Source organism: Eumetopias jubatus, unplaced genomic scaffold (genome assembly GCF_037043125.1).
Source record: "Eumetopias jubatus isolate StellerSeaLion01/CBP00866 unplaced genomic scaffold, mEumJub1_p1.0 scaffold_6, whole genome shotgun sequence".
NCBI classification, from domain to species: domain Eukaryota; kingdom Metazoa; phylum Chordata; class Mammalia; order Carnivora; family Otariidae; genus Eumetopias; species Eumetopias jubatus.
The window spans coordinates 120,199,713-120,217,904 of record NW_028274812.1 but is presented as its reverse complement, the minus strand read 5'-3'; the positions used below and the strand labels follow the sequence as shown (position 1 = coordinate 120,217,904).

General features: G+C 48.0%; 1 protein-coding gene, 1 long non-coding RNA gene and 2 other non-coding genes across 4 annotated transcripts; all 4 read left to right on the top strand.

Annotated features, from left to right (window-relative positions):
* The first annotated feature begins 2,292 nt into the window (after window positions 1-2,292).
* On the top strand, window positions 2,293-4,802 carry LOC114222097 (heat shock 70 kDa protein 1). Its single transcript, XM_028120424.2, has one exon. It carries the CDS (start codon window positions 2,490-2,492, stop codon window positions 4,413-4,415), a length of 1,926 nt encoding a protein of 641 aa, XP_027976225.2. The 5' UTR covers window positions 2,293-2,489; the 3' UTR covers window positions 4,416-4,802.
* A 5,849-nt stretch (window positions 4,803-10,651) lies between these two features.
* LOC114222059 (uncharacterized) lies at window positions 10,652-12,935 on the top strand. Its single transcript, XR_003611864.2, has 5 exons — window positions 10,652-10,794; window positions 10,977-11,015; window positions 11,238-11,282; window positions 11,881-12,087; window positions 12,270-12,935. It is a non-coding gene; the product is annotated as an uncharacterized LOC114222059 (long non-coding RNA).
* LOC114222290 (small nucleolar RNA SNORD48) lies at window positions 11,070-11,132 on the top strand. Its single transcript, XR_003611902.1, has one exon. It is a non-coding gene; the product is annotated as a small nucleolar RNA SNORD48 (small nucleolar RNA).
* LOC114222289 (small nucleolar RNA SNORD52) lies at window positions 11,711-11,778 on the top strand. The gene has a single exon (XR_003611901.1). It is a non-coding gene; the product is annotated as a small nucleolar RNA SNORD52 (small nucleolar RNA).
* Window positions 12,936-18,192: the final 5,257 nt, after the last annotated feature.

The following is an 18,192-nucleotide window of genomic DNA, read 5'->3' as shown; positions in this document are numbered from 1 at the left end:
AAAATTAGTCAAAATAAAATTCTGGAAAATCTCTTGGGGTTCTTACAGTCACCTTAGACACCAGTTAAACCTGTGACAGGCTTTTTGCCTTGGGAGGCATCCAGTGTAAAAGGGAAAATTCAGGAGACCCTCTCCTTGTCAGGAAATGGGACAGTAATATAGACATTTGGGTTTCCAGACCAGTCCACACAGAGAGATTTAACTCAAAAGGTAGATCAGCTATAGGGTGTAGCTGATGATTCATGGAAAACTATTTCTAGGGGATTTTTTTTCTGCTACACCAACAGTAGCAAGATTTGAGGTCCTGTCACCATGTCTACCTGCCAGGCAGTGGGTACAGTGATGCCCTTTGCGTCCAGCCAGTAAAGTATTCTAAATTGCAGATCTGAGAGAAGGAAGGAGTAATTCCAGAACTGCCTCTAGTAGCAGCTAATGGCAAGGAAGCTTCCAGCGGGAGGAGGAGGTGAGGTTAAGGGTCCCTAGAAGTGTTGACACATTGGGCAGCTAAAACGGAAGCTTGGGGAGTCGCCAGAGATTGCATAAAGAAATGGAAAATTCCTTAAGTTTGACCAGTTTGACTAGATTAGGAGGTGACTCATTAGGGAGCTACATCTGAATGTTAAAAAAAAAAAAGTTATCACTTGCCTGCGCAAACACACACGGGATTGTGAAGGCAATTCCAACTGAGCAAAATGTTCAAAAGCTAGATTCCTTCCCTTCGTCAAAAATTGCCTTTTCAGAGAAAAACATACAGAAAACTGCCTTCTCCCACTGTGTTTACTGTGCTCAACTATGTGTATACAGGAACGAGTCTATTTTTGGTGGGTTGTGAACCCGGCGCTATTACTTTAATGTCCCTTAGATTTTCATATCAGGCCAGCCAACAAATGGTTCTCCGTGCCTGCAAAGGATTTAAAAGGGCGGGGGGGGGGGGGAGGGCGGAATGAATGATCAAATGTTCGTATTCAAAGCAGGAGGGAGGATAACGTGCAGGAAGTTGGAATCTAGGATAAAAAACTAAGTGGGTGAATTAAATGCACGACAAATAAGTTTTAAAGAAGCTGGAAGTAGGACCTGCGTTCGATCAACTCCTCCCACCTTCCAGCATTAGGATCCCCGACCAGTTTAAAAGGGACCACCTGCAACCAGCTGTCGTTTATGATGCTGTTAAGGAGGACAGAACATCCCCACCCTTCCCTCGCCGGCTCCCCATCCTCTGCATTTCATTTAAAAAGGATGGAAAGCCTAAGGCCGAAAGAATTCGGCAGAAGACCGAATTCTGCGTTCTGAGTATGAACCAGTAATTAACAGCCGGAAAAGAGGGAAAGGTGGGGCCCAGATCCACAGGCTGGGAAGAACAGGGAAACGGAAAAGCCCCAAAGGCCTTAAAGACAGCTGAAGTCCTATGGAAAGTTTTTTTCTTCCTCCCGCCTGAGCCCAGCCGGAGGCAAATGGGTTCAGCAGATCCAGCCCTGCCCTTCCCCTCCCCCCGCCCTTGACTCAGCTTGTTCCTTCTGGGGCGATGGGGACGTTCGTCCAGATTAAGAACCACCTGTTTACTTGATTGATTTTCTTTTAAAAAATTCAAATTCCCCAACCCAAGATATTCCATCCGTGTAGGTTAAAGATGATGTCAAAACTATATTGCATTATCTTTCCTTCTCTTTTCCGCTTTTTAAATCGAAGGTGGGAAAAATGCCGCGGAGAGCCAAGGCAATAATCCTCAGGCAGCCCAGGCCTTTGCACCGATCCGCTAGCGGGCCTAAACGCGGCCCCGTCCGTCAGCACCACAGTCCAATCAGAGTCTCTGACCCACAGACACCCCACCCACTTCGAAAAGCTCCGGAACTTTCTGTATTTGGGGTATCCCCGGGAGTCGCGTAGCCCTTCATCCTATCTTAAGCCATCAAACTAGTTTGAACCCCACGAGCCTCACCGCCCTACAATTACCAGCCTAGTCCTAGTCCTTCTGGTCAATTTCAACACCAGAGCACAGCATCGCCAGCGGGTACGAGACTGGGTGGGCGGAATCAACAACCACCGATCCCAGCTGTTCTCCTCCCTCCCCTTAGGACTCGGGTCCCTTCCCAAGAATCCCAGAAGAGTCTGGAGAGTTCTGGGAGGGGCGGCACCCCGGACGCCGATTGGTCCCAGAAAGCCTGGAGGCAGGACGCGAGACGAAACCGGTGGAATATTCCCGACCTGGCAGGCCCGCAGGGCTCCGCGATTGGCCGAGGACGGGAAAGGCGGGGCCGGGTGAAGCGTTATAAACACAGAGCCGCCCAGCCGCTGACAAACAGCAAACCTGCCGAGAGACAGCAGCCCAGCGTGTGGCGTCCGCCGCCGCAACTTTCGCAGACCCGCCGCGTCCCGATCCCGCACGTCCTCGAATTCGCAGCTTCAGAAAAGACCGAGCTCCTCGTCGCGGATCCCGACCGCCTTTCACAGAGCCTGAACCTGAGCGCGGGGCAAGGGAGCAGGACAGCGGCATGGCGAAAACCGCGGCCATCGGCATCGACCTGGGCACCACCTACTCCTGCGTGGGGGTGTTCCAGCACGGCAAGGTGGAGATCATCGCCAACGACCAGGGCAACCGCACCACCCCCAGCTACGTGGCCTTCACGGACACCGAGCGGCTCATCGGGGATGCGGCCAAGAACCAGGTGGCGCTGAACCCGCAGAACACCGTGTTCGACGCGAAGCGGCTGATCGGCCGCAAGTTCGGCGACCCGGTGGTGCAGTCGGACATGAAGCACTGGCCTTTCCAGGTGATCAACGACGGAGATAAGCCCAAGGTGCAGGTGAGCTACAAGGGGGAGACCAAGGCGTTCTACCCCGAGGAGATCTCGTCCATGGTGCTGACCAAGATGAAGGAGATCGCCGAGGCGTACCTGGGCTACCCGGTGACCAACGCGGTGATCACCGTGCCGGCCTACTTCAACGACTCGCAGCGCCAGGCCACCAAGGACGCGGGGGTGATCGCGGGGCTGAACGTGCTGAGGATCATCAACGAGCCCACGGCCGCCGCCATCGCCTACGGCCTGGACAGGACCGGCAAGGGGGAGCGCAACGTGCTCATCTTTGACCTGGGCGGCGGCACCTTCGACGTGTCCATCCTGACGATCGACGACGGCATCTTCGAGGTGAAGGCCACGGCCGGGGACACCCACCTGGGAGGGGAGGACTTTGACAACAGGCTGGTGAACCACTTCGTGGAGGAGTTCAAGAGGAAGCACAAGAAGGACATCAGCCAGAACAAGCGGGCCGTGAGGCGGCTGCGCACCGCCTGCGAGAGGGCCAAGAGGACCCTGTCGTCCAGCACCCAAGCCAGCCTGGAGATCGACTCCCTGTTCGAGGGCATCGACTTCTACACGTCCATCACCCGGGCGCGGTTCGAGGAGCTGTGCTCCGACCTGTTCCGGAGCACCCTGGAGCCCGTGGAGAAGGCGCTGCGCGACGCCAAGCTGGACAAGGCCCAGATCCACGACCTGGTCCTGGTGGGGGGCTCCACCCGCATCCCCAAGGTGCAGAAGCTGCTGCAAGACTTCTTCAACGGGCGCGACCTCAACAAGAGCATCAATCCCGACGAGGCAGTGGCCTACGGGGCGGCGGTGCAGGCAGCCATCCTGATGGGGGACAAGTCTGAGAACGTGCAGGACCTGCTGCTGCTGGACGTGGCTCCGCTGTCGCTGGGGCTGGAGACGGCCGGGGGCGTGATGACCGCCCTGATCAAGCGCAACTCCACCATCCCCACCAAGCAGACGCAGATCTTCACCACCTACTCGGACAACCAGCCTGGCGTGCTGATCCAGGTGTACGAGGGCGAGAGGGCCATGACGCGGGACAACAACCTGCTGGGGCGCTTCGAGCTGAGCGGCATCCCCCCGGCCCCCCGGGGAGTGCCCCAGATCGAGGTGACCTTCGACATCGACGCCAACGGCATCCTGAACGTCACGGCCACGGACAAGAGCACGGGCAAGGCCAACAAGATCACCATCACCAACGACAAGGGCCGCCTGAGCAAGGAGGAGATCGAGCGCATGGTGCAGGAGGCCGAGAAGTACAAAGCCGAGGACGAGGTGCAGCGCGACAGGGTGTCCGCCAAGAACGCCCTGGAGTCCTACGCCTTCAACATGAAGAGTGCCGTGGAGGATGAGGGACTCAAGGGGAAGATCAGCGAGGCGGACAAGAAGAAGGTGCTGGACAAGTGCCAGGAGGTGATTTCCTGGCTGGACGCCAACACCTTGGCCGAGAAGGATGAGTTTGAGCACAAGAGGAAGGAGCTGGAGCAGGTGTGTAACCCCATCATCACCGGACTGTACCAGGGGGCGGGAGGCCCCGGGGCTGGAGGCTTTGGGGCTCAGGCCCCCAAAGGGGGCTCTGGGTCTGGCCCCACCATTGAGGAGGTGGATTAGGGTCCTTACCTTCTTTGCTCCATGTTTCTTTTCTTTTCTTTTTCCATGTTTCTTTTCAAATTGAGGTGACCTGAGGACCTTGCTATTGCACTGGGTTTTTTTTCTACCTTTAGTGTTCTACTATTTCAGTTCATTCTAAAGTTAGTTTGTAACCTGATAGTATTTGTGTTAAATTTCTTTGTGGTATACCAGTTTGTTAGAATTTTTGCATTTAAAGTAATTGGTACTGTGTTGTTTTTTTTCCCCCCTTCTCTGTAAAATGAGTAAACACTGCCACCCTCTGTCCAATTTTGCTATGTAAACCCCGGAAGTAATGGAATGTTGTTGGTTGGTTTGGTTTTTTATAATTTGTATACTTCATGATGAAAAATAAAATGTTAAAAATTAGGCTATTTTTATTTGAGGGGGGTAATGGACTCTTCTTGGAATGTCTGAATTCCATAGACCGGTGAAAGGGACAGTACTTCTGAAGAGACATGCACTGTGAGGAGCCATGACTGGCTGTTTATGTTGGGACTTAATTGTAGGTTGTAAATGACATCTGTGCTAGAAAACAAAATTCCAGGTGCCCATTTTTGTGGATGCACCTTTTTTCTTTTTTTTTTCTCTTTAAGATTTTACTGATTTATTTGACAAAGAGAGACACAATGAGAGCAGGAACCCAAGCAGGGGGAGTGGGAGAGGGAGAAGCAGGCTTCCCGCGAAGCAGGGAACCTGATGCGGGGCTTGATCCCAAGACCCTGGGATCGTGACCTGAGCCGAAGGCAGGCGCTTAACGACTGAGCCACCCAGGTGCCCCGGGTGCACCTTTTTTTTTAGGGGAAAAGTAGGAACGGGAGCTGCAAAAAATTGTTTGGGGGAGAAGTTATTGTGGGTTCAAAGGCAGCATTGAGAGAGGTTCATGGTTCCTTATTCTCTCGCTCTTAATGTGTGCAGAGCCATTAATTTGTCCCTTCTGAGTTTTGGGTCTTCTAGTCATTAGGTTGTGAATGATATTGGGGGTGTGTAAAGCAGCAAAAAAGGAAATGCAAAGTCACAGTGTAGCTCTGTAAATCCCAGCTAGGCGACCAAGTGCAAATTACTTAGCCTTAGTTTTGGTTGTCTCACTTTAAAGCAATTTGTCTGAATGACCTCACTTTTAAAGTTCTACATCATTTTGAGCAGAAACGTGGCATAGACAAGCAACATCTTCAGCCATGGTCACCCTGGCTACAGTTATCCAAGCAGGGGCATGGGGGAGGGAGAGTCTGAGGGTTTGGGGGGCATGACAATGAAGCAGGTTCTTTGCTTCACCCCAGTAATCTTTTTTTTATTATTGTTAATCACCATACATTACATCATTAGTTTTTGATGTAGTGTTCCATGATTCATAATTTGCATATAACACCCAGTGCTCCATGCAGAACGTGCCCTCTTTAATACCCATCATCAGGCTAACCATCCTCCCACCCCCCTCCCCTCTAGAACCCTCAGTTTGTTTTTCAGAGTCCGTCGTCTCTCATGGTTCATCTCCCCCTCCGATTTCCTCCCCTTCATTCCTCCCCTCCTGCTATTTTCTTTTTTTTTCTAACATATAACGTATTATTTGTTTCAGAGGTACAGATCTGTGAGTCAACAGTCTTGCACAATTCACAGTGCTCACCGTAGCACATACCCTCCCCAATGTCTTATCACCCAGCTGCCCCATCCCTCCCACCCGCCACCACTCCAGCAACCCTCAGTTTGTTTCCTGAGATTAAGAATTCCTCATATCAGTGAGGTCAGATGATACATGTCTTTCTCTGATTGACTTATTTTGTTCAACATAGCACTCTCCAGTTCTATCCACGTCATTGCAAATGGCAAGATTTCATTCCTTTTGATGGCTGCATAATATTCCGTTGTATATATATACCACATCTTCTTTATCCATTCATCTGTCGGTGGACATCTTGGCTCTTTCCACAGTTTGGCTATTGTGGACATTGCTGCTATAAACATCGGGGTGCATGTACCCCTTCGGATCCCTACATTTGTATCTTTGCTTCATCCCAGTAATCTTAAGTAATTCTCATCTCCCCTCCTTCTAATTAGGTATTTTAAGTTTTTTTTTTTCATAGATTAGCATGTGGAAGTGGTCACTTCAACTACATCCAGGGCAGAATCAGCAACAAATACTGTTTTTTTCCACACTGCCTGAACATGTTGACATTGGGTTCCTGTCCGGTTCTGAGTGACGGTTTTACCCCAGTTCTAACGATCAGTAACCTCCTTTACCTTTTAGGTACAGTCTCAAAACCATAGGAACTTAAAGTAACATCAAATTTAATTATGAAGGAGGAGCTGAAAGGAGTGGAGCATAGAGCTGGGAAGATCAAGGAAATGGGCTTTCCTCCATACAAGCCCTTCTAGGGGGTTCTTCCTGCCCTAGCAGTTAGATTAAAGGTCCTTAACATTTTCCTTAGCCTGAGAGAATCCCAACCTCCTGCCTCCCCAGAACTGAGGCTGGAAAGAACTACTCCAAAATAAAAACAAAGTTCAAGTTCTGTGTTTCAATAAATCTTCACCCTCTGGGAAAAATCCAATGTTTTAGGAATGACAAAGTAGAGGAAGCTCTCCTTGAAAGCTTGCAAAGGAAAAGGAATATAGTAAGGTCTTTTGGTTCCCGGACCAATTCTCAAAGGCCTGTTTTACTCACAAAATAAGTGAACTATATAATACGACAGCCTCCTACCATAGGATATAGTAAGTGCACTTTTTTTTAAAGATATTTTTTATTTATTTATTTGACAGAGAGAACACAAGTAGGCAGAGTGTCAGGCAGAGGGAAAGGGAGAAGCAGGCTCTCTGCTGAGCAGGGAGCCTGATGCAGGGCTTGATCCCAGGACCCTGGGATCATGACCTGAGGTGAAGGCAGCCGCTTAACCAACTGAGCCACCCAGGTGCCCCAGTAAGTGCACTTTAACTGCTGCAGCAACTGAATTGCCAGCTTTCTTACCTTCCCCCTCCCCCACCCTGCCAGGTAGTAGAGGGAATAAATAGCTGCATGGTACTGGAGACATGTTTCTCCAACCTGGTGGTGTATTAAAATCACTGGGGGAGGCTAAAAAGGTACCCACTGCCAGGCCTCCACTAGGAGTCAGAATCTTTGGGAGTGGGCTAAGGCATTGTAGAGAATTCAAGCTGCCTGAGTGTTTCCAACGTGCAGGCAGCATTGAGAAAACTGATTGCATCAGAAGGTGCTCCTGATCACGTTTTTAGAGGACAGGGGATATGGGAGAGGGAGGAAGCTGTCAGTGCCTGGAGGAGCAGCGGTTAGTGGGAAGGGGCTTTCTGCTCTGAATGGGAACCTGAAGGCTTGAAAGACCTAGGAGTGTTGATTAATGCAGCAGCAGTGATAGAGGTTAGGGAAATCTCCCAGGACAGCTTAATGGGTGAAAAAAGAGAATCCCTGAGGCTGGGAAGTGGTTCTTTAGGGAGCAACATCAGAATATGAGAATTCAGGGGCACCTGAAGAGCATGCAACTCTTGATCTCAGGGTCCTGAGTTTGAGCCCCATGTTGGGTGTAGAGAGTTAAAAACAAACAAAAAGCACCACCAGATGTTTGGGGGGAAAAAACCCTCCAAATGTTAAAAAAAAATTAAAAAAGAATATGAGAATTCATAGGCTCCCTGCATATACACACATATTGGAACTTAAAGCAAAGTTACTTTGCAACATCAACTATGGATGGGATTCAGCCCCTGGGAGCTGAGAAATGTATCAAATGAACAAGTGAATACTATAGGATTCTTGGAAGAGATTTTTTGTTTTTATTCTTTATTTTTATTTATTTTTGTTCTTAAACTCAACATACAACTTGGGGCTCAGACTCACCATCCCAAGATCAAGAGTTGCACGCTGTACCAACTGAGCCAGCCAGGCACACCTTGGGAGAGATTTTTTGTTGGAAGTCTGAAATTGTGGGGCAAGGGAGGTCAGATGAAAGATGATTGCAGAAGTAAAAGGATATATTTCTATACCCACAATGGCCTTCTTCCAAATTTTAATCTGTGTTCACTGTGCCTAAATTATGTGACTTAAAACTGATTTTGGGGGCACCTGGCTGGTTCAGTTAATAGAGCATGCGACTCTTGATCTCGGGGTCATGAGTTTGAGCCCCATGTTGGGTGTAGGGACTACTAAGGAAAAAAAAAACTGATTTCCTATGATCTGGAACCCCCAACTCATCCCTTCACGTAAGTGGCTTTCTCACAAAAGATGAAGATGCCAGCATACATCACCAAACATAACTGCATTTATAAATGAGGAGGTATAGAAGGGTCCAGGAAGGTGGGATTTGGGATAATTTATGAGTTGATGGATTAAGTGGCCAAGAGCAAATGACCAGATTTCTGGGGCAGCAAAAATTAGCAAAGGGAGAACAGGGCCTGGATGTTGCCACACCACCATAATTTGTTTTGCTTCCAACCCCCCTGAGATATAGGGTGCTATTTAGAGTGTACTGAACACAGGTCACTGTTTCTGGCCAACTCCCAGGCCATGCACTGCTCATAAAGAGGACATGAGGGCGCCTGGGTGGCTCAGTCGGTTAAGCAACTGCCTTCCGCTCAGGTCATGATCCTGGAGTCCTGGGATCGAGTCCCGCGTCGGGCTCCCTGCTCAGCGAGGAGCCTGCTTCTCCCTCTGACCCTCCCGGTCTCGTGTACTCTCTCTCTCTCTCATTCTCACTCTCTCAAAATAAATAAATAAATCTTAAAAAAAAAAAAAGAGGACATGAAACAGGAAATGGGGTGTCGTGTAATGGGAGTAGTTTAGCTTAATGGAGTACTTTAATGGTATTGTGTTTTAGTAATGTAAGATAAGAAAATTCTGCAGATCGTTTGCACACCAGTGTGAATACAGTTAACACTACGCTTAAAGGAGGTTAGAACGCTTTTTTAAAAAAAGATTTTATTTATGGGTGCCTGGGTGGTTCAGTTGGTTAAACAACTGCCTTCGGCTCAGGTGATGATCCTGGAGTCCCAGGATCGAGTCCCGCATCGGGCTCCCTGCTCGGCGGGGAGTCTGCTTCTCCCTCTGACCCTCTTCCCTCTCGTGCTCTCTCTCTACCATTCTCTCTCTCTCTCTCAATAAATAAATAAAAATCTTTAAAAAACAAAACAAAACCTTTAAAAAAAAGATTTTATTTATTTGAGAGAGAGAGAATGAGAGATAGCACGAGAGAGAAGAGGGTCAGAAGGAGAAGCAGACTCCCCGCCGAGCAGGGAGCCCGATGCGGGACTCGATGCGGGACTCGATCCAGGGACTCCAGGATCATGACCTGAGCCGAAGGCAGTCGCCTAACCAACTGAGCCACCCAGGCGCCCTAGAACGCTTTTTTTAAGTACCTGGGATCGAGCCCCGCGTTGGGCTCCCTGCTCATTGGGGAGCCTGCTTCTCCCTCTGCCCCTCCCCCGGTGCTCCGTGCGCGCGCTTGCGCGCTCTCTCTCACAAAAATTAAAAAAAAAAATACTTGGAAAAAATAAAGTTATCAAATGGTGTATTTTTTCAAATGGTGTATTTTATGTTTTAATAAAGATTTTATTTATTATTCTTTATGAGACACAGATTGAGAGAGAGCGAGAGAGGGAGGCAGAGGGAGAAGCAGGCTCCCCTCAGAGCAGGGAGTCTGATGCGGGACTCGACCCCAGGGACCCTGGGATCACGACCTTAACAGACTGAGCCACCCAGGCACCCTCAAATGGTGTTTTTTTTTTAATTGTTTATTGTATATCATTTATATCTTAAAGCTGTCAAAAAAAAAAAACCTTAAGGTTGATGTGCCTGACAGGTCTGCGGGCTGGAATGGGTTGCGAATTCAGATTTCGCTGGCTAGACGAAGCGAGTGACAGCCTTCCGGAGGGACATGGACCCCAAAAGTGCACTGGTGAGGACAAGAGAGGGGTCCATAGGTCTCCAGAGGGGGACTGGCCTGCCCTCGGGAGGCTACTAAGGAAGACAGCTCAGCTGCGCATGCGCCCGGCCCGCCAGTCGAGAGACCCTCTGTCTTTTGTTTTTCAAAATTAACAAAATATGCCCGAATATTTGCCCGGAAGGTTTGAAACATTCACCCCTGGCCTCTCTTTCACTTGGTTTATTCTTGTTTGGACGAACGAAGGGGACCAGGCCGTGGGTTGAGCCCGGCATCGACGAAGACAGCCATGCCCGTCAGGCCCCCAACCCCACGCGGCTATAAATGGCCGGGGCCCTACCGTGGTAGCTCTTTTTGTGCGCAGGTCTGGTTGCCTCGCGCTGTCGGCATGCTGCGGTGCCCGTGGGGGCTCCTGCGGCTCCCTCCCCTATACCAGGGGAGGCCCCGGCGTCCTGCGCTGTGTTTGCACCGCTTCCTGCGTGTAGGTATGTCGGGGCCTTGCCGGGTGAGGGGGCCGCAATCTCGGGCTGAGCAGGATGAATTTACCATTACAGACTAGAGTTTCTGATGCGTTCATGACGCCACTGTTTAGAACTGACCCAGCCCAGGGCAGGGGGAACTCTGCTGGAGTCGCCCCGGCATCTGCTGACTCCCTGTTTCTTCCCAGGCCCCTGGTCCTCGCACGCTGGTCCGCAGCGCCCCGAGGGTGAGTGGATTGTGCGAGATGGAGTGGCTGGCGGTGGTCCTGGGGGAAGACGGGGGTAATGATGAACCCAGGTGACTCTGAGTGTCTCGCTGACGCCATCACCGCAGCGCGCTGACCGTCTCCCTCCCCCGGGCTGGGGTTTCTTGATATCTGGGCTGGGGAGAAGTTGATGGCCGAGAACCTTTACTAGCCGCGAATCCGTGTGTTTGATTTATCCATTAGGTGTTTTAAGAGCCCGCCGGTGTGTTACTGTTGGATAACGGTGAGGTGAGTATTAGGTGTGAGATCCTTCTCAGTACTTCTCACTATCTTGTCCTTAAGACTCTCTCTCACGGGGCCAGTATGGAGTTCGTTTTCTAACGAACACGCGAAGCAATGCAAGTATATTCCCTGGTGATTTTCCAAGGACTGCTTTTTGGTTTACATTTCTCTTGTGACTATTAAAAAATCCTTTCTAACTCCCCATGTTTTTGTCCAAGCCTGGTTAAACATATTTCTTATGTACACTCCTACATGCTGGGCTTCCCTGTGGAGGTAATTTTTTGCAGTTCTGAGGGGATTCCACCCCCCCCCCCCGACTTTACTCTCTTCCACTTCCATGTTTTCATTTGCCACATCCTTATACTGGGTCAGTTGCCTTTCAGTGTATTACATCCCTTCGCAGAGTGGCCTCCCCGATCCAGGTCTCTTAAATTGGGAATGATGATTTCTCAGACTAGAGTCTCTGATGCTGGTCTTGATGTCAAAAATTAAATTCTGACTCAATTTGGAGAACTGGATACTTGAGTCTCAGAAGGGGCCAATGTGTGGGGGTGCTTAACTTTGCTTGTCCTTCTCATTGGTTGTCCTGTTTTCATCTTTCTAGCACGATTATTCTGGGAGCCTAGCTAGGGTGGTACCCTTTCAGATTAGGCACCGATCTGGTAGCTGAAGGGCTGAAGTTTGGAATTCGCCCTCTGGGAGAGATGCTGTGGAGAGATATCTGTGATGCCTAGGTAACGGCTCCTGCCACTTGAACCTATAGGCTGTGATGAGAAGTGAAGAGCTGCGTCCTTTCTCCCTGGCTACTGTGGTGAGTGCCCTTTTCTCTTGCATCCCCAAAGTGGTAATGATCACCTTTTTGGACCATGAGCATTTCTCTGAGGATGTTTGAAAATCACTGATTTACTCATGTCTTTCCTACCCACCCAGGTTCATGTTTTAATTCCAGTTGCCTGCGTGGCTCTAATACATGTTCTTTTTATGAAATTTCAGGTTTTTGTTAACGCAGAGGATATCTCCTATCTGGTGTGGGGCAGATCCTAGGAGCTTCCATCTAGCTTTCCTGCATTAACCTGTGTGAGCAGCTGTCAACTGGAGGAAAGAAACTGCCCAGAAATTTTGAGATGCTTAAGTATTTTTAGATCAGTTAGACTTTTTTTAACACAAATACTTGTTTTTATCAAAAGAATTCCAATAAAATATTTTAAAGCAAAATAAAAGTTTGGTTTCCATAAATACAAGATGGTACAAAAAAACTTAGGGAAGTGAAAGGTAACCATCTGTGAATGAACATCACAGCTGATAGCTATACCTCTTGGCGACTGTATACAAAAAGCTAAAACCAGGTTGACACTAGAATTAAGGATTTTAGGTGGTCTGCCATAGAATTTTAATGGACTAGATGTTAACAAGTAGTAAAGGTTTTTAGGGTGTTGAAATACTAACACAGGTGCTTAGTTTGCTTTTTGAAGAATAAGTGGAAACAGGTGGCTCAGTTAAGCAGCTGAGTTTTGCTCAGGTCATGATCCCAGGGTCCTGGGGTCCAGCCCTGAGTCAGGCTCCCTGCTCAGTGGAGAGCCTGCTTCTCCCTCCCTCGTGGTTCCCCCTGCTTGTGCTCTCTAGTCTCTAGCTCTGTCAAATAAATAATTTTTTTTTTAAGTTGGCAACTTTTATGTGTATTTCACCACAGTAAAAATTGGGGGGGAAGCATATTCATACTTCCACTATTTCAAGGATGGTTTTCCAGCAACATGTACAAATTTCCGTTGCTGTAAGACTTCTAAATTATCCAGTTCCTGGGAGGGGGGTGTTTAGGTTTCTGTTCATGCTGTATACCTGTTACTTGCACCCATCTGAAGTGTGGTAGAATACATTTCCAAAAATAGAATTTCAAAGGATTTAAGCATGTAAACAACGCATAGTATATTCCATAAGGTTGTACCAGTTTATGCTCGGTGACATCAGTGTCAAAAGATTGCCTTTTTTCCCTATACCTGTCATCACTACTCCCAGTGGTAACACTTTTGGCACCAGTTTGGTGCTATTAACTCATTACTTTTTAGTCTTTTTTTAATCTTTGCCACTTTATTAAGTAATCTCTACCGCCATTCTAGGGCTGGAACTCAAACCTTGAGATCAGGAGTCCCGTGCTCTATCAACTGAGTCAGCCAGATGCCCCTACCTATTGAGTCATCTTTTAAAAATTACATTTTTTCCCTATTTGCCTACTGAACTTTTTTTTAAGATTTTGAGAGAGTGACAGCATGAGCCGGAGGGACAGGAGGGAAAGAGAAGCAGACTCCCTGCTGAGCAGGGTGTCTGCCTGCCAGGGCTTGATCCCAGGGTCATCCCAGGACCCTGAGACCATGACCTAAGCTGAAGGCAGATGCCCAACTGACTGAGCCACCCAGGTGCCCCTGCCTACTGAGCATTTCCAGTTTGGTCCCCACCACTTTTTTTTTTTTAAAGATTTTATTGAGAAAAGAGCACAAGCTGGGGGAGTGGCAGAGTGAAAGACAAGCAGACTCCTGGCTGAGCAGAGAGCCCTAAGCAGGGCTCCATCCCAGGACCCCAAGATCATGACCTGAGCCAAAGTCAGACACTTAACCAACCGAACCATGCAGGCACCCCACCACCACTTTAAATTAGCAAAGATTGGGGTGTCTAGGTGGTGTAGTTGCTTGAACGTCTGATTTGATTTCAGCTCAGGTCATGATCTTAGGGTTGTGGGATGGAGTAAGGAATCAGGTTCTCTCCCTCTGCCCCTCCCCTGTGCACATGCTAGCTCTCTCTAAAATAAATCTTAAATTAGGAAAGATTATTTCCCAACCTTTATTTTCCTTAAGCACCTTTGCTAGTTTTATTTTTTTCTTCCTGACATTGCTCTGGGTGGTACTGGAAGACCGAGTCCAGCTTGCTGCTTACGTTGCTGTTCCCTAGCAAAGGGTTCCCTGGGCTTCAGCCCTTGGCCCAAACCTTAGGATTAGCCCTGTTGAGAAAGGGACTTGTTCTCTAAACCTTCATGGATTAAAGTAGGTAATACTTTATTAAGATTCTTAAAATCCCTCGCTTGGGCTCTTAAGAACCGAACTAGTCTGTTACCAGTCAAGGTTACTTTTGTGGAGGGGATTGAGACTGGGTGGGGTGAGGGTAGGAGGAGACTTGGACTATTTCCTCCATGGATTTCTGAATTAGTACCACTAAGAATGTACTAGTTTATGATACAAGGTCCTAAGTACGTAATTGTGTGTGGCTCTCAGGGATCATCCTGTTTTATCTTTCCAGCAGCCGTGCTCAGATCTGCACTAAGCTTTTCATGTGCTTCACTGCATGGAATCCTTAAAACTCAACCTTACTACTTTGATACTCTCTACCTCACTTCAGGGGCAAGAAAAGGAAAGCTCAGGATGTGAGGTAATTAGCTTAAGGTCAGAAAGTATTAGTCTAGATTCATATTCCTTTCTGTCTGCTATACCTGTCTCCCAGCTTTAGAACATTACCAGTAACTGAAGCAAACCTGCCTTTGATTCACTTTCCCTTTTAATCCCTCCCACTCACAGGAAACTACCCAGCTGAATTGTGGCTATTACCATTCCCTGACCTTTCTTAGTTTTACTCTGAATATACCCCTAAACAATATATAGTGTTTTTTTTTTAATTTTTTTTTAAGATTTTATTTATTTATTTGATAGAGACACAGCAAGAGAGAGCACACGCAGGGGAAGTGGGAGAGGGAGAAGCAGGCTTCCCCCTGGGCAGGGAGCCCAATGCGGGGCTCGATCCCAGGACCCTGGGATCATGACCTGAGCCAAAGCAGACGCTTAACGACTGAGCCACCCAGGTGCCCCAGTGTTTTGTTTTTTTTAAAGATTTTATTTATTTGAGAGAGAATGAGAGCACGAGAGGGAAGAGGGTCAGAGGGAGAAGCAGACTCCCTGCTGAGCAGGGAGCCCGATGTGGGACTCGACCCTGGGACTCCAGGATCATGACCTGAGCCGAAGGCAGTTGCTTAACCAACTGAGCCACCCAGGCGCCCAATATATAGTGTTTTGTATCTTTTTGAACTATGGGATAATGGTTCATGTAGTTCTACAGCAACTTGATTTTTTAAAAATTTTATTTATTTTTTATTTTATTTATTTGACAGAGAGACAGTGAGAAAGGGAACACAAGCACGGGGAGAGGAGAGGGAGAAGCAGTCTTCCTGCTGAGCAGGGATCCTGATGCAGGGCTTGATCCCAGGATCCTAAGATCATGACCTGAGCTTAAGGCGATGCTTAACCAACTGAGCCACCCAGGCGCCCTTGCAACTTGATTTTTTTGTTGTTTATATGTTTTCCTGTAATTTAGATTTCACCCTAATACATTTCTGTCCATTTTTATTTTGGAAAAAACTTCAAAAACTTCATTTATGTTGATGGGTGACTCAAGGTACTATATATGAGGACTTCTATTTGTAACTGCATTTTTCTAGGTTAACAGTATCACATGGGGGGGGGTGTCTGGGTGGCTCAGTTGGTTAAGCGACTGCCTTCGGCTCAGGTCATGATCCTGGAGTCCCGGGATCGAGTCCCGCATTGGGCTCCCTGCTCAGTGGGGGGTCTGCTTCTCCCTCTGACCCTTCCCCCTCATGCTCATTCTATCTCATTCTCTCAAATAAATAAAAAAATCTTAAAAAAAAGTAAATTAAAAAAAAACTATCACATAGGAAGTATAGGGGAGTGGTCAAGATTCTGGAGCAAAACTGATTGACTTTGGCTAGGTTACTTACCCATTCTGTCACAGTTTCCTCATTTGTCAGTAGGTGAGAGTACCTACCCTAACAAAGAGTTCTTAGGTTTAAATATGTGCAAATGCACTTTTTTTTTTTTAAGATCTTATTTGACAGAGACAGCGAGAGAGGGAACACAAGCAGGGGGAGTGGGAGAGGGAGAAGCAGGCTTCCCGCCGAGCAGGGAGCCAGACACGGGGCTCGATCCCAGGACCCTGGGATCATGACCTGGGCCGAAGGCAGAAGGCAGACACTTAAGGACTGAGCCACCCAGACGCCCCTATGTGCAAATGAACTTAAACAGTGCCTCGCACGTGTTAAACCCTATTTAGGTATTAGCTACAGTTATATTATTTCAAATAGCTTAATCATGAATGTACATAGCCTAGTCAGTACCTCACTCATCCTTCGTCCCACTAGTAAATGGTCAGCTTCCTTTCTTGTCCCTAAGGTCTCCTGCATTCTCTTGCCCTTATTTGTATGGTCCAAGTCCTCCCCTGGGTGTTGGGACCCTCCTTCCTGAGCCAGCCCCAGGTTTGGGGTGTAAGATTGAGCTACAGCCATGGTGAGCATCACATGAACTTTATTTCAGGCCTGGAAATACATTCCAGCTTTCTGCATCCTTGAGCCCCACAGTGTCCCCTCGGGAATGATGGTCATTTGTTAAGACCACTATCCTAAAACCTTCTTCACCTCCCCATGCTCTACAAGTGGAGTAACTTCAGAAGTAAACAGCCCTCCCTCCTCACAGCTCTCTACACTTTGGGCAGAGGCTGGTCTCTCTCAGCCACCGCAAGACAGTGAGCCTCCCAGGGCCTGGCCTCCGCCTGTCTCTCCAGACCTCTCATCCCTGGAATCCTCAGCCTCTGGCCAGTCTGGTAACGGGACACCTCTACCCCGCTGGGTTGCTCAGAACCCTTGGAGTTTGCTTTATGTTCTCTGTAACTCTAAATGATCCATTGTTTAGCTGTAAATGTTCTTAAACATATATACTATATATGTATTCAGTGACTTGCCTTTTCATGTTAGCTTTGTGAAATTAATCCATCCTGGCATGTTAGTCATACCACCACTGCATGTAACACATCACTGCTCTATGGTGTTATATTTTACGAATATACCACAATTTATCCATTTCCCTGTTGGAGAGTATGTGTGTTACTTCTTTTTCTCCCCATTACAAACAATACCACCAAGGATTTTATTTAATTATTTATTAAAGATTTTATTTATTTGACAGACACAGCGAGAGAGGGAACACAAGCAGAGGGAGAGGGAGAGGGAGAAGCAGGCTTCCTGCAGAGCAGGGAGCCCGATATGGGGCTCAGTCCCAGGACCCTGGGATTATGACCTGAGCTGAAGGCATACGCTTAACAACTGAGCCACCCAGGCACCCTGACTTTTTTTATTCTTTATAACTAAGCTCTACACCCAGCATGGGTCTTCAACTCACGACCCTGAGATCAAGACTCATGTGCTCTACTGATTGAGCCAGCCAAACGCCCCACCACCAAGGACTTGTGTACATGAATCCTTATACATACATGTCAGTTTTAATAGTCTCCTGTCCTTACACACCCAATTTGTCAGCAAGTAATGCTGGTGTTAACCTTAAAAATAACACCAAAATCGGATTGCATCTCACACCTCCACTCTGGTAGGTGCTTTCATCAGCTCACTTACATGACTGCAACAAAGCTTCCTAACTGGTCTCCTGGCTTCCACCCTTACACCGTTACAGTCTTATATCCACACAGCAGCCAGAAGTTTCCCTCCACGCCATGACTTGGGACTTGTCTCCCCACTGCTCAATATCCTGCATGGTTCCCATTTCACTGAGAGTGAAAGCCAAAGTCTTCACAAGGTGCTCCCAGGTCTAGCTCTGTTGCCTTTGAACTCCTCTCCTACTCTCCACTCTGCCTCAGCTACATAGCATGAAGCCAGGAGCTGGTGGGCACTCTCCTGTCAGTGTTCAGGGAGTAAAGGTTTTGCTTGCTGGCTGGGGTCACAACCACATGCCTTGGTCTGTAGGGTAGACTGAAACTTGTCAACAGACCTTGTGGATGTCATTTAGGTGGTGAGGAAATCCTAGAGTGGAGAAATAAAACTGTTTTGGACATCGTTTGTGGAACTGTTAACTTTATA